Source organism: Coenobita brevimanus, chromosome 92, assembly GCF_032717465.1.
Source record: "Coenobita brevimanus isolate Jiangsu-jjx chromosome 92, ASM3271746v2, whole genome shotgun sequence".
NCBI classification, from domain to species: Eukaryota; Metazoa; Arthropoda; class Malacostraca; order Decapoda; family Coenobitidae; genus Coenobita; species Coenobita brevimanus.
The window spans coordinates 7,669,885-7,693,719 of record NC_137045.1 but is presented as its reverse complement, the minus strand read 5'-3'; the positions used below and the strand labels follow the sequence as shown (position 1 = coordinate 7,693,719).

Here is a 23,835-nt window from a genome sequence, read left to right as displayed (position 1 = left end):
TTTACACTAACTTGGCCTGTAATTTTGCCCTTTTGCAACATATTTCACATCTGGCTTGACTAGTACAGTATTAGCCTACTGTACCATGTTGAGTACACCGCTTCCCGTCCGATCAGCGAAGTTAAGCAACGTTGGGTCTGGTTAGTACTTGGATGGGTGACCGCCTGGGAACACCAGATGCTGTTGGCATCCCTATGTGTCAAGTGGGTTGGTGGAGGATTAGTGCCCCTCCCTGTAAAACAATTAACTCTAAGCCCTTGGCCACCCCGTCTGGGATACATGGCGTCTGGCAATGAATGAATGAATGAATAATCTGTAATTGCATCTCAGCAGTCATAATGGGGAGAGGACAGTTTTGGGCCAGGTTGAAGTAAAAAAGGGAGGAAACCTTTGTATTGTGACCCACCGTGCCCCATTCAATAACCGTTATTTGTTATAGCCCACGAAAGTTTGGTGTCCACTAAGGCATTCATTAAATCTGAAATCCGTTATATCGAGGTCTGTTATAGCAAGGGTTTACTGAATATCATATGCAGCAACATAGGATATTGATCATATTAAGTAGTATATACTGTACTGCATACCATATTGGTACTGTTATGCCATACATGCCATAGCAGTATTTATATTGGTGTTGGAGGAGGATGTGTATAATGCTTCTGTTAGTAGCCTATGCTTGTTCATACATCACTTAGTTATGATTTATTAATTTATCTGTTTTTATTTTTTCAGATGTACTGTCATGTAAGATGCTTAGAGAGTGCTGTAGGTTTGTCTTGAAATTTCTACTACACGTATACAGTGAAAGGTTTGGTTTATATTGGTGTTAGTCAGGAAGGTAGCCTTTGCAATGACATCTGTTATATGGTACAGTATTGTACATGTTTCTATTTTATTAATTTTATTTTGAAAGACTATGTTCTTGCATGTGGTAGCCTCTTTCACCAGATAGACACTGTCATTACTAACTACATGATCTGCAGCAACAACATCTGTTCCATACTCTGGAGTAGATTTGTAGGCTCTCATTCTGTGTTCAGAGCTGCGTCGTCCATATTCACACAGATTTTTTTTTTTTTTTTTTTTTTTCCGTGCAGTATTCTTGCTTTATATTTTCCACATACTGGTACTGTATCATGCAATGAATGGATCTTGATTTTGGAAATTTTTGTTCAGCCCCCATGAGAAGGGATTTATGGTTATCACAGGACAGTATGTTGCAGTGTTGTATCAGTTAAAGTACAGTATCATGAATTTAGCCAGTAACAGTACAGTACCATATTAGCTACAGGGTGTATTACAACTTACTGTACTTGATGTTGGTACTGTATGTGAAATTCAAGTTGTATACTGTATCTTTGTTGTTATTGCCCACCTTTGGCAAGGAAGGGCAATTTAGTTTTTACTGTACAGTACCGGTACTGTATTTGCCAATGTCACTTTTTTCTATTTTTTTTAAAATTAAATATACATCAGTGATTTCAGCAAAAAATTGAAAGCACAATTTATATAATTGACAGATTTCAACATAGCACGTTTATTAGTGGAGGGAAGATGTGGTGGTTATCAGTGGCAGTGGTGGTGGTGAGTGTGGGGAACTTGGTATATGGTGCCCCGGCAGCAGACCTCATTACTGACCTCCCAGGCCTCGACCACCCTGTTTCATTCAGACACTACAGTGGTTACCTTGCAGGCTCACCAGGCAAACACCTACACTACTGGCAAGTTGGAAACTGTTATATAGTTCTGGTATTTGTAATTATAATTACTTGACATAGGTTCAGATGTACAGAAATGATAACGATTAGGTGGATGTGCAATGCGTCCCTGAGTGCAAGGCCTGGGGGGGCTGGGTTTACGATGGAAGAGTTGAGAAGTAGGATGGGACTGGAGTGTATTGGTTTTGTGATAAGAAGAAGTAGATTGAGGTGGTTTGGGCATGTGGAGAGGATGGGGGATGATAATTGGGTGCAGAAGGTGAGAGGCATTAATATTAGGGGTGGGGTTGCAAGAGGTAGACCAAAATAAAGCTTTGACGAGGTAATTAAGTGTGAATATAGGGTTAAGGCACTGACCAGTGAGGCTGCCAGAGATCGAGCAGCATGGAGAGCTGCCATTAGGTGACCAAGGCCGATGCATGCAAGCATGTCAAAAACAAAAACAATAATTTGGTTCTTGTTGTAGTACAGTACAGAACATGCACGTTTCATCAAATTTTGTCTATGGTACTAACATAAAATACAGTACCGGTAAATGGTGGAAGGTGGAGGGGATGACCAAGGATGTGATGGAGGTGTGGGGTTGAGAGATAAATGAGACAGAGAAGGAGTCTGATTTGGAGGGAAGGCAGCCAACTGGTAGAGGACAGAGTGACATGGAAGGGATTTGTTTGTTCTAGTAAATTTGTTTCCATCCATTGATTAGTTTAAGGCATCTTTAGAAAGTCCATATACACAGTTGTTTCATTAATAAACTTATTCTTCATATAAAGTTGCTTGTGTTTTGTGAGAATAGTTATTTTAATGTAAAAAAAACAATTCATTTATATATTTATATATTTTTTATTTATTTACCAGAAGCAAGTGTCACAAATCCCTTAGTGGTAGGTGGTGGCGACCATCATCCACTCACTTGATGTAGTGCTGCCTACTTCTTCCTTAGCCTTTATCATTCTTTTTCTGTGCCTGCCCTCCTCTCTTCCTATTTTTCCCATCTTTCCTGTCACAACTTAATGCTTTTCTTTCCATTACAGGTGGCTTTACATTGAGTGACAAGCCAAATGGTTTCCTATAAGCCAGGAAACCATTTACAACGCTGGGTGGTAACCATATAACCAAACCATACGTGCTTCCTATGTGTCAAGTGGGTTGGTGGAGGGTTAGTGCCCCTCCCTGTAAAACAAATAACTCAGAGTCAAATGGCCACCCCGTACAGGATTATGGCGTCTGGCAGTAGATAGATAGATAGAAGTGTCACAAAGGTGATTTACTTAAATTAGCATTTTGCCTGTGTAACTCAAAGTCAAGTGGCCACCCCTTACGGGATTGTGGCGTCTGGCAATAGATAGATAGATAGCCTGTGTACATTTTAGACTTTAAGCAAGGATTAACTGTAGAATCCACTTCAAAAGTACTGTAATGTGTAACTCAAAGTAATGATATACCCAGCAGACATAAATATTGGTTCACCTCGTGATACAAAACAAAATCCATTTATGTGATCTTTGGAGCTTAGCCAGCTTTTTCAAAATACAGGATAATATGTAAGTGTGTCACTATTATTCACTTGAAGAGTGGACTGCTACTACAGTATTGACCATAACTGTATCGTAAGGTACTTACATTATATTATGCAGGTTTGTTGAGTCATCCCGGAGCCCAGTTGATGATCCAGTGGTGCTGTGGATGAATGGTGGACCCGGCTGCTCATCCATGGAGGGTCTTCTGGCAGAGCTGGGTCCATACCTGGTCAACCCTGATGGCAAGACTCTCAGGAAGAATATATATGCCTGGAACACTGTAAGTATGCCATCTTGTATTTTATTTTCTTCATGAATATATATTGGTGGTAGGTGGGGGTGCTTACCATCCACTCACGATGTAGTGCTGCTCTCGGGTGCCTGCCCTTTCCTCTCTTCTTGCCTTCATTCCTTCCTTCCTCATCTGTCTGTCTTTCATTCTCTCCTCTTCCATCTATCTACAGTGACTCTACACTGAGTGACAAGCCAAATGGTTTCCTGTACACTGGGAAACCATTTACTGCACTGGGTGGTAACCATATAACCGAATTTGGGCACCTGATGATTTAGTGGGTAAATAAAGCGCTTCAGTCGGATTGAGCTGGTCCAGGTTTATAGCCAGGGGGTGGTGTGGGTTTATTGCTCAGGTAATGCCACTCAGGGACGTGTGAGGCTGGTCACTCCCATGTTAAATATCAGGACCAACTTGCCCAGCCACGGGCTTCTACGCTCCTCATGGGGCAACTCAGGTTTACATGATGAATGAATGAACATATATCATCATCATCATCATCTAATCCAGTGTTGCCCCATGAGCGTAGAAGTCAGGGGCTAAGCAAGTTGGTCCTGACATTTAAGATGAGAGTGGCCAGCCTCACTTATCCCTGAGTGGCATTACATGGGCAATAAACCCCAACCACCCTTTGGATATAAACCTGCACCAGCTTAATCTGATTGGAGCACCTTAATTACCTATTAAACCACCATGGTGGCATAATTTCGTTATATGGTTACCACCCAGCATAGCAAATGGTTTCCGGGTGTACAGGAAACCATTTGGCTTGTCACTCGGTGTAAAGTCACCCTTAGACAGAGGGAAGAGGAAACACTGAAGGAAAGAAAGACAGATGAGGAAGGATGGAAAGAAAGAAGGAAAAGAGGAAAGGGCCGGTGCCTGAGAGCAGCGCTACATCAAGTGAGTGGAGGTTGAGTGCCCCTATCAACCATGAAGAATGTGTGTGTGTGTGTGTGCGCGTGTGCGTGCGTGTGTGTGTGTGTGTGTGTGTGTAGCTATATATACAGTACACATACCAGTACCCGGTACATACTTTTATCCTTGGCAGAATTAGGATGTAAGTGTCGTAGGTGAGGGCGCTCACCATCCCCTTACTCGATGTAGTGTTGCTCTCGTTTTCCTGTCCTTTCTTGTCTCGTCCACCTATCCTTCCTTCCTCTTGTCCCCCTTTCCTTCTTTCCTTCCTTCCTCTTGTCCCCCTTTCCTTCTTTCCTTCCTTCCTCTTGTCCTTCTTTCTTTCCTTCCTTCCTCTTGTCCTTCTTTCTTTCCTTCCTTCCTCTTTTCCTTCTTTCCTTCTTTCTTTCCTTCCTTCCTCTTTTCCTTCTTTCCTTCTTTCCTTCCTTCCTCTTTTCTTTCTTTCCTTCTTTCTTTCCTTCCTTTCTGTTGTCCTTCTTCCTTCCTCTTGTCCTTTCCTTCACTCATTCCTTCCTTCCCCTTATCCTTCTTTCTTTCAGTCTTTCCTCTTCCTTCTGTCACTGGGTGACTCTACACTGAGTAACAAGCCAAATGGTTCCCTGTACATCAGGAAGCCACTGACTATGCTGGTGTTAACCATATGACCAAATAATGGTGCTTGATGGTTTAATGGGTAATTAGGGCTCTCCAATCACATTGAGCCAGTGCAGGTTTATGTCCAAGGGATGGTTGGAGTTTATTGCTTATGTAATGCCACTCAGGGATGAGTGAGGCTGGCCACTCTCATCTTAAATGCCAGGACCAACTTGCCCAACCCCGGCTTGTACGCTCATTATGGGGCAGCACTGGATAAAATGATGATGATGATATTGAAGTTTGTTTAGGTCATAATGTGTATTATGCATTACATGTACTATCAGCTGTAATAATCACTGCTGGGCAGGTGCGTAAACACTTGCGCAAAGCACAGTTGCGCACCACTGTGCTCCGGTGAATATCGTTTGTGCATTGTGCACCGCACGAGACCATGCGCAATATTTGCTCTTTCACACATGAAAAGGCAGGAGCGCAAGCGCAAATTTAGTTGGGACACGTGGTTTTGGGAGCTTCCCGTATGTCTGGACAAGGGATGGGGGAGGCACAGGCGGGTCACAAGGGTTCTGGGGGAGGTGGGAGGGACGGAGGGTAGTACCATTTCTTAAAATGCTTCAACAGAGGTAATGTATTTTAATATTTTTTAAATTATTATTATTAGTAAATAATAATAAATTAACAATACATTATTTATTAAGAGTAGCATATGCAATTCCTTACAAAAATCATTAAAACATATTACACGTAATTATTAGGCTGTGGATATTTGATTTAAATAATATGTTTTAATGATTTTTGTAAGGAATTACACATGCAATTGTATATCTATATTGAATTATTAAATAAAATGTCTTGCAAAAATGCAGATAAAAGTAAACTGGCAACATCACAGCCTTTGTTTCCCTGTCCCTCCGCTTCGCATCCTGCTCACTGCTGTGTTTGAACTTCCACGAGTGAAAAAATTACTATACGACAGTATTGTGATACCGTCTTTAATGTATGGAAGTGAAGCTTTGACCTTGGAGGGACAGAAGTCAAGAGTGAGAGCTGTGGAAATAAATGAGTTATTTGAGAGGAGCATGTGGAGTTACATGGAGAAACAGACTGACAAATGAGGAAATGAAGGATCATTGTGGTGTGGATGTAGATGTGATAGGAAGCGTTAGGAGAAACAAACTGAGGTGGTTTGGTCATTTGGAGAGAGACTAACAAGAAGAGTGTATGTGAGTTAGGTGGAGGGGGGGAGAGGGAGGGGGAGGCCAAGGATGAGATGGAGGGATGGAGTGGAGAGGTATATGAGAGAGGGGGTTGTGAGCTGGGAGCAGGGCAGTGAAATGGCAGGGGACAGGATGACATGGAGGGCGATTTGTTGCTTGTTTGTGACCAGTGGCCATCCCTTACGGGATTAAGGCTTCTTGCAATAGATAGATAGAATAATAATAAATAAAAGTAAGTATGCTAATTTATTAAGATATCAATATTTTACAGTAATTCCCACAAATATATGCAAATGGTTTGCGCTTGTGCTTAGTGACATTGCACAAGCTAAATATTAGATTGCACACTTGTGCAAATTACAATAATAGAAAATAATAATAATAAATAAAATTATGCTATTTTATATAAATATCTCAATATTTTATGGTCACTCACACAAATATATGCAAATGGTTTGCACTTGTGCTTTGCAACATTGCGCAAGCTAAATATTTGTCAGATTGCGCACTTGCGCTTGCGCAAGGTAGTGAACTGTGGATTGCGCATTGCACTTGCGCAAGGTCCTTCTTCATTTGCGCTGCCCACCACTGGTAATAGTGATGTACGGTGTTAGTTGAAAATTTTGTAAATGGGGCAGGCAGTAGTATGGAGTACACAACACAGGTATGATATGAGACGATACTGCTGTATTTGGGGAGAAGTGAGAAATTTTACTGGTAGCAAATTTTTGGCAGTGATAATATATTTGGTTACAGTCTTGTGCCTGTTGGATAATGCCAATCCATTGACTACTGTACAAGTTATAAAGGGGATCATTTTTATCATGCACACTTCCATACATACCCTACTTCATCAGTCAGCTTCAGTCCTGTGTCACTTCTTTTGCTACATCCATTTCCATATCTCACTTCTCATACAATACTTTATTCAGCCATCTTCTTGGCTTTCATGTTTTCTCCTACCTTCAGACTCACATACCTTCACCTTTCAGTGTGTGAGAAGGTGTAGGGGTTGGAAACAATAGCTCTGACTTATGAAAGCTTTTACTCTGGGTGGACTGGAGGTTACCTCATGTCAGTCAGTGTTGTCGAGGGTGTTTTGGCAGTTCATGTAAAAGTCGGGAAGTTGTTCTTGGAGACTGATGGTTAGCTTCATTATATTTCTTATATACTGTAAAAGTCCTGTAATCCTAATTGCAGGGGACCAAGGCTCATTCAGACTATTGGTTTTTCCGGGCTATTGGGAGGGCCCTTTGAAAACATTAGAAGTATGTACATGATCATAAAATGAACACTTAAAATGATATGGTCATTGTTTTACTCACCGGAAATGCATAGGAGTGTACAGGAATAGTTGCAGACAGGTACATCCAAGTCCAGGGGCAAGTCCAAACCAGATAAATCCTTAGAAAAAGCCCAGGAAAGTTTGGGGGGGGGGGGAATCGAAAAATTTCCCCTTGACAAATTCAGAATATTGGGATTTTTGGATTATTGGTGGTTGGATTGGAGGACTTTTGCTGTAAATCTAATTTTTCAAAAAGAATTTTACTGTAGTGTGTTTGAGTGTTTGAGCAAGTGATATGGTGTGGTAGCAGTGTATCTCTTGTGGGAGTGTGGAGGGTAGTTAGAAAACACAATAGAATAGTCAGACTTCATGATTCAAGTAATTCAGAAGATCGCAAGAATGGTGTTGTGTTGCTAAAGCATTTATTGCAGTATGCAGATTATGCAGTAGCATAATACTGAGATATATTGACTAATTAATTTCTGCTTTTTTCTTAAGGTAGCCAATGTCTTGTTCTTGGAAGCACCAGCCTGTGTTGGATTTTCATATGATGAAAATGATGATTGTGCCACAGGAGATGATGAAACATCCTTATCTAACTACAGGGCTCTTGTGGACTTTTTCACAAACAAGGTACGTCATTCCTACCCTATATAGCACTGTATATCATGTGAAGAATCATACACTTTTTCATGTTAATTTTGGAACCTCCAGGTGATTCTCGTTAGCTTTAAGACAGACTTTTTGGATGTAAATAGTTGGGTATAGTCTACATCAACAGCTTAGCTTCAGCAAGTCTCTTCTAATCTCAAAAGAATTGTATGGTGGTAACAAGAATAGAATAAAATACAACACCTTCTTGAACAGGTTAGATAGTCGTTACAGAGTACTTCATGTCTCCTGACATATATACAAGTAGTTAACTTCTGTATTATAAGAGTTTCTTCGTTGATATAAAAAATAGTATGTAGTTAGCACAAAAAAAAAAAAAAAAGTTTACCAGAGGATTGGCTGGTTGTTTCTAATCTCCTTACTGAAGGCATTCTTCTAAAGATGAGTAAAATTGTCTAAAGTGCAATGTTTCACAGAGAAAGCTAGTGTGACAAGGTTGTTGCAAGTGATATAGTACAGCTTATCCATTTTACAGTTCCCAGAGTATCGGAAGAATGAGTTTTATATCACTGGAGAGTCCTATGGTGGTGTGTATGTGCCAACACTAGCAGTGCGAGTGTTGGAAGGACAACAAGAATTCAAGATCAACTTTCAGGGCTTCGCCATTGGTAACGGGCTCTCCAGTTACCGCTTGAACGACGATTCTATCATCTTCTTTGGTTATTACCATGGACTGTATGGAGATGAGTTAGTGTCCACATGATTTGTTTCATTTACAGGATTTCAGTGGCATACTAATGATAGTTTTCCTCTGTCATGTTTTCTCTCTTCCTGTTTTCAGGATCTGCCTCATTCCATCCTTAGGTGGGAAAAAGCTCATGATGATTATGCAAAAGTTACAACCCCATCATTATTGATATTCCTGTGCTCACACTTAATGCAGTAAATATTATGGCAGGAACTTTAGTAAACTCCTGAGAAAAAACACTTCCAGCAACATAGGGATATACATAACAGAGACATGAACAGTCTTCCCAACTCACAAAGTTCTCATTAGTTTCTGTACCAGTTACCTGCTTATCCCAGCAGCTAATTCTGGGTGTTGTTAAGTAGAAAGTTGTTAATCATTCATTAGCCAGGTTTTGCTCAGTTGTGAGTGTTGGAAGCAGTATTGATACACTTTCAGAGTTTACTTCTCTTCTAAACTGACCATCTTAGTCTCAGAACACTGATGGATTTTTTCTATTATTCTCCACTGAACAAAGTATGGCATATGAAATTTTACATTATAATGAGATACTTGATATACCTAAGAAATTAATTATTTCCACATTGAAAGGTTGACTTCTTTGTATGCATGATTTTGTATGGTTAAATAATAATTTATGGTATATTAGGGACAGCTAGTATGTCAAGTCTAACTTGTGAACAGGTTGTGGACACGTCTGGTACAACACTGCTGCACTGGTGGACATGCATCAAGGCAGACCTGTAACTTCTCTTCTAACAAGTGGCCGTTGTGCTCAATAGCTGTAAGTAGCTAACTTAGAGACATGCTGACCACCGGAATAAGATGTCTGGCAGTTGATTGATTGACTGATTTTATATTCCATACTAAGGCAAAAACTTGTAGAGAATTAATGACTATTTTAACAAGCAGCGATTTCCTTTATAAGAATAAAAACTGACTTAGAAAGGCCCTGCCTGAAGTTTGGAAGGGTTTCTTTGGTAGAGTAGTAACAAATAGAAGAAAAAATGGGGGGGGGGGGAGTTGTTGCATAGCCAAGAACTTGGGCTTGCACCACAGTCAGTTTTAGGGATTACCAGTACATATGCATACAGTCTTTCTTGCTTTGAGAATAGCTTTAAAAAGTGACCACCACAGCATTCTGATACACAGCTCCATTCTCTTTGGCTTGCCAAAACAGATATTCCCCACACACTAAGTTGTTGAGGGTGGGGATGTATGACATTATTTAGTCTCTATTTGTCACATGGCCCTTTTGGGCTTTTTTTTTTTGTGTGTTGACTTAAGACACTTTTTATTTATTTTTTTCCATGTTACATTTCATTGTCCTTTTTTGTGTTATTAATATTTGTATAATATCAATATACTTAGCATATAAATATACAAAGTAATATCAGCATGCTGTATGCTGAAATAAGCTCTAGGAAGAGGTGCTGGTGAGCCTTCAATGCTGACAAGAATATGGGCCTGTGCTATGTTGTGGAGATTATTTGTGGCATAGCTTTTGTCTCGTATTTATCAGGTAGCTTTTATACTGCATGTTTGGGGGGGGTTATATATTATATATATATATATATATATATATATATACAATAATCCCTTAATTTACGCGGGAGGTATGTTCCCAGACCCTTCGCTTATGTGGTAAATTCGCGTATACTTTCTGCACGTGTGCATGTAATTATGCATGTGTATTAAGTGTACAGTATTACATCTGAGTAGTACTGTTTATGCACTACATACACCTAATAAACTAGCAAAAAGAGTGAAAAACCACAAAAATGTAAGAGATTTAAGCACTTATTGAAAGCTGACAAGCACAGTCACGTGCTGCCTCATGATCATCTGATCCACTTTCTCCACAGATGTGGAGGTTACGAAGGCAAAATCTCTTCTTAAAATTTTCAAACCACCCTTTGCTTGCACTGAAAACTGGGGTGTCAGGAGCTGATGAAGTGCCTTCACCTCTGTCAGCTTCACACATAGTCTGGTACAGAGAAAGTGCTTTCTCTTTAACCCACGCCGTCCCGGCGACGTGAATTAACACGGCAACAATGCAAGGTCCCTAATTTGCACAATTTTCAATTTTCACGAGTGATTTCGCGAGTGATCTTTGGCACGTATACATGGGACACCTCCCTCTATTCCTCTACAAGATGCCAAGCAGGAACAATGCCTTACACCGCATAACCTCTCCCCCCCCCCCCTGCACGCCATTGTCTCGGCAATTCACCTGTTACCAGTGACCTGGCCAATAAAGACATTCAGGGCCAGAGTGATTCCCCAATCGATGACAATGTGGAGGACAATGTTTACATAGCATTAGAGGAAGAAACAGTCAGAAATGATGATCAGGTAATGTGGGAAAAAAAAGGTCACAAATGGTGATGAGTTAGTGAGTGAACCAATGCTTATAATGCCTATATTACTTTTGAAAACCAATATACTCTTGTACTACATATAAATTCGTACCAAGTAAATAAATAAATACTGTTTATGAGTGGATAAAATAGTTACCCTCCCATAGAACTCTTTTTCTTTGGTGCTAGCCTGTTAGAAAACCCAGTCAGGTAAGGAAGGACTTGTACCTAAATCGGGTATTTTAAACTTCAGGTGAGCGATTTCTCTATGAATTTTCGATGTTTCTCACCAAAAGTGGATGTTTGAGCCAAAAAAAAAAAAGGTCCAAAAACTTCGGGATGGGGCGGGTTAATTATATTGGAGTCAAGGGGTATACCACGTTTGTGAGAGTTCTCCATCCACAAAAATAGCACATTTTCCATCTTTAAAATGTGCTTATCTCTCTTATAATGAGACACTTTTGCACAGTCTAGTGCACTAGCCCTCACTGCCTCCTGTATGCTACGTTCTGCCTTCTTTATTGTATGAACAGTTCACTCATTCACCCCAAACATATGACCAACAGCACTCTCCAATATTCCTTCCCTAAGTTTGTCCAACACTTTAACTTTCTCTGTCAGCGATATCACTCTATGAGCCCGCTTTGGTGTGTTACCACATGCATCACTGACACAACACTTAGGCCCCATGTTGGCAAACAAGGCAAGCAATCACTGGAAGGCAGAAAAATAAGCCTCAAATAATGATTCGCGAGTCATGCACGGTTCGGGTGTTGGATTCAAACTGACTGTGTGGTGCGTGGTAAACCGACTTCCCACCCACGTGCACACACACACACACACACACACACACACACACACACACACACACACACACACACATACACACACACTGTCAGCCAGAGTGAATGGATGTGTTTTGACTGCTCTCAACCACCGCTGCAAACCTTAAGTAGTTTTTAGGAATTATGTTTGTCCTGTCTCCTATGGTATTGTTTTAAGCTTAAAATATTGTAAGTTAATATAGATTATGCCACGTTGAGTACACCGCTTCCCGTCCGATCAGCGAAGTTAAGCAACGTTGGGTCTGGTTAGTACTTGGATGGGTGACCACCTGGGAACACCAGATGCTGTTGGCATAACGTTCTCCCTACGTGTCGAGTGGGGTTGGTGGAGGATTAGTGCCCCTCCCTATAAAATAATTAACTCTAAGCCCTTGGCCACCCTGTTTGGGATACATGGCATCTGGCAATGAATGAATGAATGAATATAGATTACCAAAATGTAAAGATTTATTGGCAAGAATATACATGAATGTTTGTAGTATTTTTCGGTAACAGCTGTTTTTGGTACTGTAACTGACATCAAACATGGCCGAAAATGTAAACACTGAGAGACTCGAATTTCCAGGATTTGATAGACTAATGTCATGGATCTGGTTAAAACACTGATTATGAGGATTAGTGAACTTGAAAAGTTGCACTCTGAATTCTGTTTTCTTAACACTGCACAACACTGTAAATTCCCTTGTGGTCTAGTGGCGAGGTATTGCGGTTTATTCACTGTCAGAGCCAGAGAGCACATGGGCAGCCATGGCGACGAGCATGCAGTCACGACGGTAGGTAAGCAGGAAATGGGGAGGATGCAGGGGTGCTCTAGCAGACATTGCTGGAACTACGCACCAAATCACAGCTGTTCATCATTGCACGGCAAAGTTAGAGGGATGAACACGTCTTTTTTTTTTTTTTTTATGTCCCAGATGTCCAGATATCTTAGGGAATAATCCGAGACTTGGACTAATGGACCCAAGCCCAAAATGTCCAGGACTTGGGGTGTCCAGCTCTTGGGCATGCCATTGTCTCGGCAATTCATCTGTTACCAGTGACCTGGCCAGTAAAGACATGTCATGCCACGGTACGAAATTCAGGGCCAGAGTTATTCCCCAATCAATGGCAATGTGGAGGACAAAGTTTACGTAGCATTAGAGGAAGAAACAGTCAGAAATAATGATCACATAATGTCACCAAAAAAGGTCAGGTATGTTGATATGTTTGGTGAGTGAAACAATGCTTATATTGCCTATATTACTGTGTGAAAACCAATATAGTCTCAAACTACATATAAATTCGTACCAAATAAATAAATAAATACTGTTTATAAGTGGCGTGGAATAGTTACCCTCCCATAGAACTCGTTTTCTTTGGAGCCAGCCTGATAGAAAACCCAGTAAGGTAAGAGGTACTGCTACCTGTATCGAGTATTTTAAACCTCAGGTGAGAGATTTCTCTATGAATTTTCGATGTTTCTCACCGAAAGCGGAGGTTTGAGCCAAAAATTTTTTTTTCCAAAATTGGTCGGGATTGGGGGGAGTCAGTGGTGGAAAATCGGTCGGAATGGGGTGGGTTAATGATTTTCATTCATTCATTTATCATCAAGTCCAGTGTTGCCCCATTAGGAGCGAAGGAGCCCAGGGCTAGTTAAGTTGGTCCTTACATTTAAGATGAGAGTGACCAGCCTCACTCATCCCTGAGTGGCATTATGTGAGCAATAAACCCCTACCACCCCTTGGATATAAACCTGCACAGGGTCAGTCTGATTGGAGCACCCTAATTACCCACTAAACTATCAGGTGCCATAATATGTTTATATGATTACCACCCAGCTTAGTAAATGGTTTGCTGGTGTACAGGAAACCATTTGGCTTGTCATTCAGTGTAGAGTCACCTGTAGACAGAAGGAAGAGGAAAGACTGAAGGAAAGAAAGACAGAACAGGAAGGAAGGAATAAAGGAAGACAGGAAAGGGCAGACACCCGAGAGCAGCACTACAAGTGAGTGGATGGTGAGCGCCCCCACAATAACATCATTTAATAGCCTCTTGAAGTATGCAAATACATCTACAGTTGGTTCTAAACATTTTGTTTTATGTATTTATTTTTTTATAGGTAAGTAAAGCAAGTGACATCATCTATAATGAGGGTTTGAATATGTACAACCTGTATGATGACTGCCCACACACCACGGCTGGCAACCTCTCCAGACACGTGGCTCACCTCACCAATATCTTCAGGCACCAGAGCTTCCACCCAGATATGATGGAGAAAGCTAGGAACAAGTAGGTGCATCCCACCCACCCCCATCTGTGTCTCTCGCTCTCCCCAAAATTTGTTTTGTATTTATGTTTTTATTGTTGTCTTACTTTAGCTCATGTACTTGTTAGCTTACTGTTATACTGCTTTAACCCTCCATCCATCCATCATTCAATCCAGTGTCACCTCATGAGGAGCATAGGAGCCCGGGGCTAGGTAAGTTGGTCCTAACATTTAAGATGAGAGTGACCAGCCTTACTGATCCCTGAGTGGCATTACGTGAGCAATAAACCCCAACCACCCCTTGGATATAAACCTACACAGGCTTAATCCCATTGGAGCACCTTGATTATCCACAAAACCACTAGGCGCCATAATTTGGTTACATGGTTACCACCCGGTGTAGTAAATGATTTCCTGGTGTATAGGTAACCATTTGGCTTGTTGCTCAGTGTAGTCATCCATAGGCAGAAGGAAGAGGAAAGAGTGAAGGAAAGAAAAACAGGAGAGGGAGTGTAGTCACCCGTAGGCAGAAGGATGAGGAGAGAGGAAAGGACAGACACCCAAAGCAGCATAACATCGAGTGAGTGGATGGTGAGCACCCCCACCTACCACCAGTAATGCTTTAACACAAGTAATCATTCGTCACAAAAGTCAGAGATGTAAGGTAAAAGTTGATCAGACATTGAAGATTTGCAGAGTTTTCCACCAGTATCAATCTGCATGCATTGATATTGTGCTGCTTAAGTGGAAAATTAGTCACTGCTGAATCGAGGGTTTGTGGAAATAACATCTCTTGAATGTAGCTCTTAGAGGACGATTGTATTTGGTAAGGAAGAGAGGACATTAAGAGTGATATTTGGTGATGTAAAATAGATTTGGAAAAATTCATTGAAATGGTATACAGTTAATGATAGTAGCACTTACGTGTTGACAAGGCATCAGAGAAAGTCTTTGAAAGTGAAATTGACATTAACTTTAGAAAATGAAGATTCCTTGCAGTGTTAAAGAGAAGAATGAAACAGTACACCAGCAAAGGAAGAGGTGGAGGAAGGGGGGTTCATTAACTGAAAAAGTGAGAATGCATAAGGTGGATGTCAGCAATTCCCATGTATAGGATACCATGGAGGCATCACATCATTGGACCTAATGATGATGTTTTCCAGATGTTTATATTGGTGTCTTGACACCAACAGTATGAGACAACCTCACTCACAGACATCCACTCCAGTACATTTTCCATATGCACTTTTCATCCTTCATTTCATAAAAAACTCTCCATACTTATACCCATGTGTAAATCATTTGGTAGGAGCAGGTCACTTCTCCGGTGACAGATCAGTGCCCTTCAGAACCTGTAAAATACCACTTGAACATGTGTAGTCTGACTTCACACACTCGTCATCACTAGAATACATACATTTGACGATACCATCCATCCAGCTAACATTCAGTCCATCATTATCCCATCAGGAGTGCAGAGCTTTAAAACAAGTTACTCAGTTTAGACACATAAGACATGAGGGACCAGTTTACCTATCCCTGATTGAATTACAGGGGCACTAAAGCCAAACCACTTCTTGCAAGTAGACCCTCATGGCCCACATCCAGTTGGAGTGCCATAAGTCACTAAACTACCAGGCATTTGAAAATTTTCTGAAGCATTAAAGCTAATGCAGTGCCCAAGTACACTGCATGAACGCTCACCCTTCATCTCCCTGCATGCACAGAGAACTGTCTCATACAGGAGGAAAAGTTCTTAAGTGTGACAGGGGACATACAGGGTTTGTTCAGAAAGTATCTGATCTTAAGCTCAAAAAAAAAAAAAAATAGTTAACCTGTTGAGCTAGGACACTAATCCCCCTCAATGTAGGCCCCTTCTGGCTTGACACGTTGCCCAGCATTCTTTCCACTGCCTGAAACATTTTTCAAAGTCGATTTTCAGTATCTCTTGCGGGTGCTTCATCATATTCATCATGATCTCTTCTCTCATCTCAAATCGGGAACCCTTCAGCAGTTTTGAGCTTAGGGATTGACCAAAAGTCATTAGGAGTCATGTTTGGTGAATAGGGAGCCAGCCGGACCTGCAAGATGATGTGCTTTGCCAAAAATTCCTGAATCAGTTTTGAAGAATGGGCACGGGCGTTGTCATGGTGCAGCTTACAACTTGCTGCTTTCCAAAGATCTGGGCTCTTCCACCAAAGTGGATCATGAAGACAATAGGTGATGTCAAGGTAGTAATTTTTGTTGACAGTGTGACCTTCTGATGCATGTTTGTGATGCACAACACTACGGTACCATAACAGAAAAAAACTGTCAACATGTGAGTGCGTTTAACCTTGCTGCAGACCTCTCGTGCTTTTTTGGGCTGAGGCAACTTTTCATGCATACTTTGGGATGACCGCTTTGGTTTCTGGGTAATACCTGTACACCTGAGTCTCATATCCAGTGATATTAGTCTTCAGAAAATCTGGATTACGCTTTGTACACTCCAACATGTCTTGAGCAACGTTCATCCGAGAGAAGAGATCATGACATGTGCAACGAAGCACCTGCTGGAGATACAGAAAACCGACTTTGAAAAATGTTTCAGGCGGTGCAAAGAACGCTGGGCTACGTGTGTCAAGTCAGAAGGGACCTACTTATAGGGGGATTGGTGTCCGACCTCAACAGGTTAGCTATTATTTTTTTAGTCTAAGGTCAGATACTTTTTGAACTGGCTTAGTATACTTACATATAAATACCAGCGTTGGAAGAGAGAGCAGTAGCTATTTGTGATTTTCGCGCAGATATTTGTCTATAGTACATCATAGTCATACTGGTATATATGGTGCTAATTTTGTTCAAATGTTTTTCCACAGACCAGCTCACCTCCAGTTAGACCCACCCTGCACAAATGGAACAGATTTGCATCTTTACCTCAACACTCCAGCTGTGCGGAAGGCCATCCACATCCCTGATTCCGTCCCCAAGTTTGAGCTCTGCAGGTGAGTGACGGGAGAACAGAGTCATTGTTTATAGCGTACCCCTATTGGAATCATAATTAAGGCATACATTTTACTTCTTGAAAAATATTGGTAGGATCTGGAACCACGAAAAGAAAAGCAGGAAAGTAGAAGCTGTCATGAGGTAGCCAAGTGAAGGAGAGTGAATATACCATTTTTCCCGCCATATAATGTGCACCCATGATTTGGCAAGGGATCGTCGAATCGTTTACAAAGGTTCCAGCATGCTTGCATGTGTCAGCCTTGGTTATGTGATGGCAGCATTCCACGCTGCTCAATCCCTGGCAACCTTCCTATTCAGTCACTTATCCTTGAGACCACTCTGACCTCATGCCAGGTCTTTCAGTCTGCCTATCGCAGCCCCCCTGATGTTCACACTTCTCACTATCCGCAGCCAGTTGTCATCCTTCATCTTCTCAATATGCCCAGACCATCTCAGTTTAACGCTTCTCATCACAGTACCAATACATTTCAGTCCCAATGTTCCTCTCAGCAGGCCCAAACCATCTCAGTTTACCCCTGATCACAATACCAGTGCATTCCAGTCCCATCCTTCCTCTCAGCATGCCCAAACCATCTCAGTTTACCCCTGCTCATCACAGTACCAATACAATCCAGTCCCATCCTTCCTCTCAACATGCCCAAACCATCTCAGTTTTACCCCTGCTTATCACAGTACCAATACATTCCAGTCCCATCCTTCCTCTCAGCATGCTCAAACCATCTCAGTTTACTGCTGCTCATCACAATACCAGTACATTCCAGTCCCATCCTTCCTTTCTAACTTTTCAGTCACAATCCTAGTTCCCCTCTCCCCCCCAGGTCTTGCATTCAAGGACACACTACACATCCATCTTATCATTGTCATTTCTGTACATTTGAGCCTATAAATATCCTCTTCCATTACTGCCCAAGTCTCACTACCATACAGCATTACACTCCTAACAAATGCCATACACGAAGATTCCTTAGCATGGAGGGAGAGCCTTCAATGTTAGGAGAGGCGGCAGCTCCCTGAACTTCTCCAACCGCCCCTTATTCCAGCCCTGCCTCCAGCATATAGTATGACCTCTAAATAAAAATCCTCCACACACTGCATAGATTCTCTAGCAAGATCAGTCCTTTCATGCCTTTCAATCTCTGCATGCTGTCCCCAACACACTGCACACGTGAAATCAGCATTATTTTGCAACCTACTGCTACATCTCATATGCGCCCACTTATCGCATACACTACACAAGATGGAATTACTTCCCACACCCCTTTGGCAAACTGCACATGACCACACACACAATGCTTTGACAGTACTGCCACCACCCCTAGATGTCATCACTTTTGTTTTATCCGCAGTTACTCTCAAACCCTTAAACCCATTAAACGACCAGTACATTTATGGACCATATTGTAGCATAACAGACTAGTAGACTCATTGTATTATTTTCCATAGTATCCTGTAATGTAATTCTATCAGGTCTTAGAAGTCAGTGACCTACCTTTAAATGTTCTGGACATTGGTAACCTGTAAAGTAGGCTGCGGCCATTACACCTCAAAGGAAGTTCATTAATGTTCAGGTTCCTGTACTGCTCATGTGAAAAACTGTCTGGTGATAATTGGAATTAAATACTAAGAGTTGTCTATACCATGGGAGGGGTAAGATGAAATTGGCTGTTTTTATCGTCGCAACTTATGACTGACAAGATACTTATGTCACCTATGCAGTGATGAAGTGAGCTACAGCTACAAACGAGAATACCAGAGCATGAAGGACCACTACAAGAAACTGATACCCAGTGTTCGTGGTCTGGTGTACAACGGTGACATTGACATGGCCTGCAACTTCCTGGGAGATGAGTGGTTCACTAATGACTTGGCTCTGAGGGTCAGTTAATGTGTGTAGTTGTGTATAGCAGAGTAAATTTGTAGTACCCTAAGCACAGGCAGTTCTAAGTCGATGTGTTCCAAAATACAGAGTCATAATTTCCATACAACTGGAACTGTGAACTGGTGTTAAGAGGCAGATCAGCAATGTAAGGGACGATATGACTTAACAGGCAATTTTTCGAGATTTTTGGGGACTATAAAAACAGAACAGTATTTTAAAAAGTGACTGTGTTGACTCTGTGTAAGTTTATAGCAGTTCTAACTTCCTTCTATGGTTACAGTTTGTTTTGTTTTACTTAACAGGACTGTGCATGTTTGTATACACTTAAAACAGAGTGATAAAGGTTATCATTATGGTCATCTCCAAATTATGTTGTCTGACTTTAAATTTTATTTTATTTTTTTTTTAACATTTAGTTTGATTTTGATAATGTTGATTGTTATCGTGTTTTTCACCCTTCTCTTAACTCTCTTGCTTCTATGTACCCCCTTTTATTTTTTTTTTTTTTTTTTTTTTTTTTTTTTTTTTTTTGGTGAATTAGGGTTATCATTGCATTCCCACCCTCCCATAGGTGCACTTCACATCATATGAGGTGGACCCGGCAATCTGGGGCTTTAATGGTATATGAATGAGTGTGTGAGGAAGAGAGGTATGGAAGTTGGTGAGGCTAAGGGACTGAAGAAATCGAGCAGGCTTGATGAATTTTGTGTGGAGAAGTGCACGACCAGGGATTTGGCACCCCTTTTTAATGTGACAGCGTTCGGATTGGCTCTGTCAGATAGGTATATACAGTACAATAATCCCTCCAATATCTGACGTAATAGAGCCATAGGCATGTCCGGATAGTGGTCCTGTCCGGATATTGGGCCCCAGCCTTCTGGACTTGTACTTATGGACCCTAACTCAGAAAAACACCTATACAACTCCCTCTGGACATGCATAGCACCTATTTAAGACCCAAATCACACCAATAAGGGACATAAAAGACTGAAATAAATGCAAAAGAAGCATAAAATGAGGTTTTTGAGGTAGGTTCATACAATATTCAACATTCTGGGTACTTACAAGTCCCTGGCTCCTGGACTGGTAGTTATGGACCCTAACCTAGCCTAACTCAGAAAAACACCTCCCTACTGCACATGCATAGCACCTAAGACACAGCATATTCACACCAATAAGGGACATAAAAGAGTGAAATGAGGTGTTTGAGGTAAGTATAGTATGGAAAATACAGTAGAGTACAGTATGAAACATTCTGCCTACTTATAGCAAGTCCATGGCCATCTCGATGAATAACCGCCTCCTCTCAGACTCTGACAGTAAGAAGGTTTTCCTGAAGCACTTGCAGTACACTGTTCATGAAGTCTTGCACTGAACTTAGTAATTCGCACTCAGAAGTCCATTCTCTTCACAGTGCGCACTCTTGTCTTATTTGCGCTCCATTGTACCTTAATGAAATAAGTGTTGCTCTCTGCACTTTAAGTCTTTCCACTCTTAAAACCATTTTCTAAACCAAAAACACTCAAGTTAATTTATGTTACAGTTACAGTCCATTAAATTTTTGTCTTTTCACTCATGAGCATTCACTCGCGACGAGAGACAGGCGGAAAGTGGGGAGGATGGAGGGGCGTTCTAGCGGATGTCGGAGGAATGACGCGCTGCAACAAAGCTGTCCCGTGTCCCGCGCGCCAAGTTCAAATTACAGGCGGGAATTTTTTTTTTGAATTTTTTGCGGTTTTCGGACCATTCTGGGAATATTGGATCCCAGGATGATTAAGTCCGGATAGTGGGCATCCGGATATTAGAGGGATTACTTATGTGAAGTTACAGAATATGGTGAATTTTTTTTGGCCTATCAGATGAAGCCAGGATTTTGAGGGCTTGAATGATGAGTAAATGGAAGTATGGCCCTTTGAACTGAGCAAACTTTGGCTCTCTGGACGTTGTTACTCCTCACCCTGTCCTAGTGTGGGAAAGGAGGTCCGGATGATGGTGATGATGATGATGATGAAGTGAAGTGTGTGGCACATTTTACTAGACAGACTGTTGGTGGTTCTTTCTCTTTTGTACTTTCCATGTTTTCTGGATCCTACCTCATCCCATCCTTGTGTGTGCGTGTGGGGGGGGGGGGAGTCATTACTGTATATTGATTACATACTTGTGATAACAGGTGGTGGATGACCGCAAGATGTGGCACCAAGGTGGTCAGGTGGGAGGGTTTGTGAAACGGTTCCAGGGTCTGGATGTAGTGACAGTGCGTGGTGCCGGTCACATGGTGCCAGAGGACAAGCCTGGACCAGCTCTCAAGATGATTACCTCTTTCCTTTTTAAGAAACCTTACTAGATGGAACAACTTTTCAAAGCACGTATATTTATGCAACTGGTGTTCTCATGAACATTTAGGCTCTTATCATATCACTCGCAGATGAATGAAATCACTTGGTATTGTCCTGTACTGTATTTGAGAACTAGATGTTCCTACCACAAAAAGATTAATGATGACCAGAGTAAACCTCTTGTGGTCCTGTCAACAGTAGTATTTTCAAGGCTAATACTTAATGGTTTTATGTATTTGGAGGCAGTTCATTGGAACCAGAGTGTTAATTAAATGTACTGTATGTAGAGTGTAGGAGAGTGACACAGCTTGAGATTGATATTATAGTATATACCCTACCTGTAATACCAAGCTGTACTGTTTTAATAATTTTTAGATCATGTATTTTATCCATATTTTAGTGTTTTTTATATAATAATGTTTATTCATATAGTTAAAAAATAATGTTTGGTGCATTTTAGAACCATTTTCTGGTTGTGATATTTGCTTGGCTGTGCAGAGTACAGTAGTATTGACAGGAATTATTTTTGTAAGTTTGCCAACTTAGGTGGGAAAAAAGGTCAAGATGAGATGACCATTATTCATAGTGTGCATTTTATTACATTAGTATAGCTTTCAGAATACTCTGTATTATACCCTCATATTATATGATGAACCTAGTAAATATTGTAGTACTAAAACCAGACAGTCCTGTCCTGTATTGTATTGGTAGAAAATACAGCACCCATTTCAAACCACCCATGTTAGTAGTAATAGTAGTTGTTCCCTAGGCAGTCTGGTGGAACAGCCCAGAGGCCCTAAGGAAGGCCACGGCTGAGACTGGGCCTTCCCACAGAGCCCTCAAGAAGTGTATGTTGTGTTGTTGGTGCAGATGATTGTGTGCAATGCAGTCTTCTATAATGTGCTTAATAGTATGGAATGCTGTGTTGCATCCTGGACAGGCATCAGCGACTGAGTCATCCAGCCTCTTCTGATAACTCAAGAGGGCTGGATGATGCCCACATCTCAACTTGGATTCGGTTGCCTGGGCAAGTGCCTATGTTAGTTTGAAACAATGCTTGATGGAATATAAAACAGCATATTTTGTCTTAGAATTGGGAGATGTGGCCTACAGCTTCCCACACCGAGCACACTGATGCTGGTTAATAGAGCCCAGGCTGTTCATAAGATCACCCTATACCAGGAAACATTACATATACCCTGTTGTCCAAAACATGTAACTCTTGCCATCCTTATGTAAGATCTAAATGTAACTTCATAGAATGAAGTCTGTGTAAGATGAGGTAGACTGTATTGAAGTGAAATTGTATTGTTTATTGACTGTTCAATTGAAATTGTATTGTTTATCAACTGTACTGAAGTGAAATACATATGAATTTAATAAAGGTTGAAATTACTGTACTTAATATTTTTCCCCTAACAATTTTTTTTTTTTAGTCCACTCATATTCTCTTCTGTCTTTCTTTCCTCATCTGTCTACAGGTGACTACAATGAGTGACAAGCCAAATGGTTTCCTGTACACCAGGAAACCATTTACTACACTGGGTGGTAACCTTATAACCAAATTATGGTGCCTGGTGGTTTAGTGGGTAATTAAGCCGCTCCAGTCAGATAGAGCCAGTGCAAGTTTATATCCAAGGGGTGGCTGGGGTTTATTGCTCACATAATGCCACTCTAGGGATGATTGAGGCTGGTCACAATCATCTTAAATGTCTGGACCAACTAGCCCAGCCCTGGGCTCCTATGGTCTTCATGGGTCAAAACAGGATTGGATAATGAACGAATGATAAACATTTACCTGTACTACTGCACTGTGTACTGTCTGTTCAGATTAATACTGGTGCTAGTGAGGAGTGGCTTAATGCAGTAGAACCAATTTAACTGGGTGGCTCCACTGCCTGGTTATACAAACATCCCTTAACTCTGTCCCTTGAGAAAAGGATGTTGGACTGCAAGAAAGTCAATTTCAGACTAAAACCTACTGGGTTCACATTCTAAGTGTGGGACCACAACAAAAACAAAAGTGTTTACACACTTTTGTTTTACCAGCAATACTTCTTGATTAAGTAGTACCAATGCATGCATGCATGTTGGAGCCTTTATCAATTATACAATACAAAGGAGTCCTCCTAAACTGAACAATTCATCTGTAGGTAGCAATAATACAGAAGTGGTAAAACTCAAACTCTCTCTCAAGTGGTCCATCGCTAAAACATCCATCCTTACTGAATACTTAGTACCAGTGCCTCATAAATAACAT

General features: G+C 41.1%; 1 protein-coding gene and 2 pseudogenes across 1 annotated transcript in view; all 3 read left to right on the top strand.

The window, feature by feature from the left end:
• The window catches only part of LOC145412224 (lysosomal protective protein-like), a 23,601-nt gene extending 642 nt beyond the window's left edge, over nucleotides 1-22,959 (top strand). Inside the window, exons 2-10 of the mRNA XM_080282156.1 lie at nucleotides 1,521-1,721; nucleotides 3,356-3,518; nucleotides 8,043-8,177; nucleotides 8,692-8,903; nucleotides 9,589-9,688; nucleotides 14,208-14,377; nucleotides 17,213-17,338; nucleotides 19,077-19,236; nucleotides 21,410-22,959. Of these exons, the coding sequence (XP_080138282.1) occupies nucleotides 1,555-1,721; nucleotides 3,356-3,518; nucleotides 8,043-8,177; nucleotides 8,692-8,903; nucleotides 9,589-9,688; nucleotides 14,208-14,377; nucleotides 17,213-17,338; nucleotides 19,077-19,236; nucleotides 21,410-21,583 (1,407 nt within the window). The 5' untranslated portion in view covers nucleotides 1,521-1,554 and the 3' untranslated portion in view covers nucleotides 21,584-22,959. The remainder of the gene's footprint in view (nucleotides 1-1,520; nucleotides 1,722-3,355; nucleotides 3,519-8,042; nucleotides 8,178-8,691; nucleotides 8,904-9,588; nucleotides 9,689-14,207; nucleotides 14,378-17,212; nucleotides 17,339-19,076; nucleotides 19,237-21,409) is intronic.
• On the top strand, nucleotides 74-189 carry LOC145412330 (5S ribosomal RNA; annotated as a pseudogene).
• On the top strand, nucleotides 12,282-12,403 carry LOC145412338 (5S ribosomal RNA; annotated as a pseudogene).
• Nucleotides 22,960-23,835: the final 876 nt, after the last annotated feature.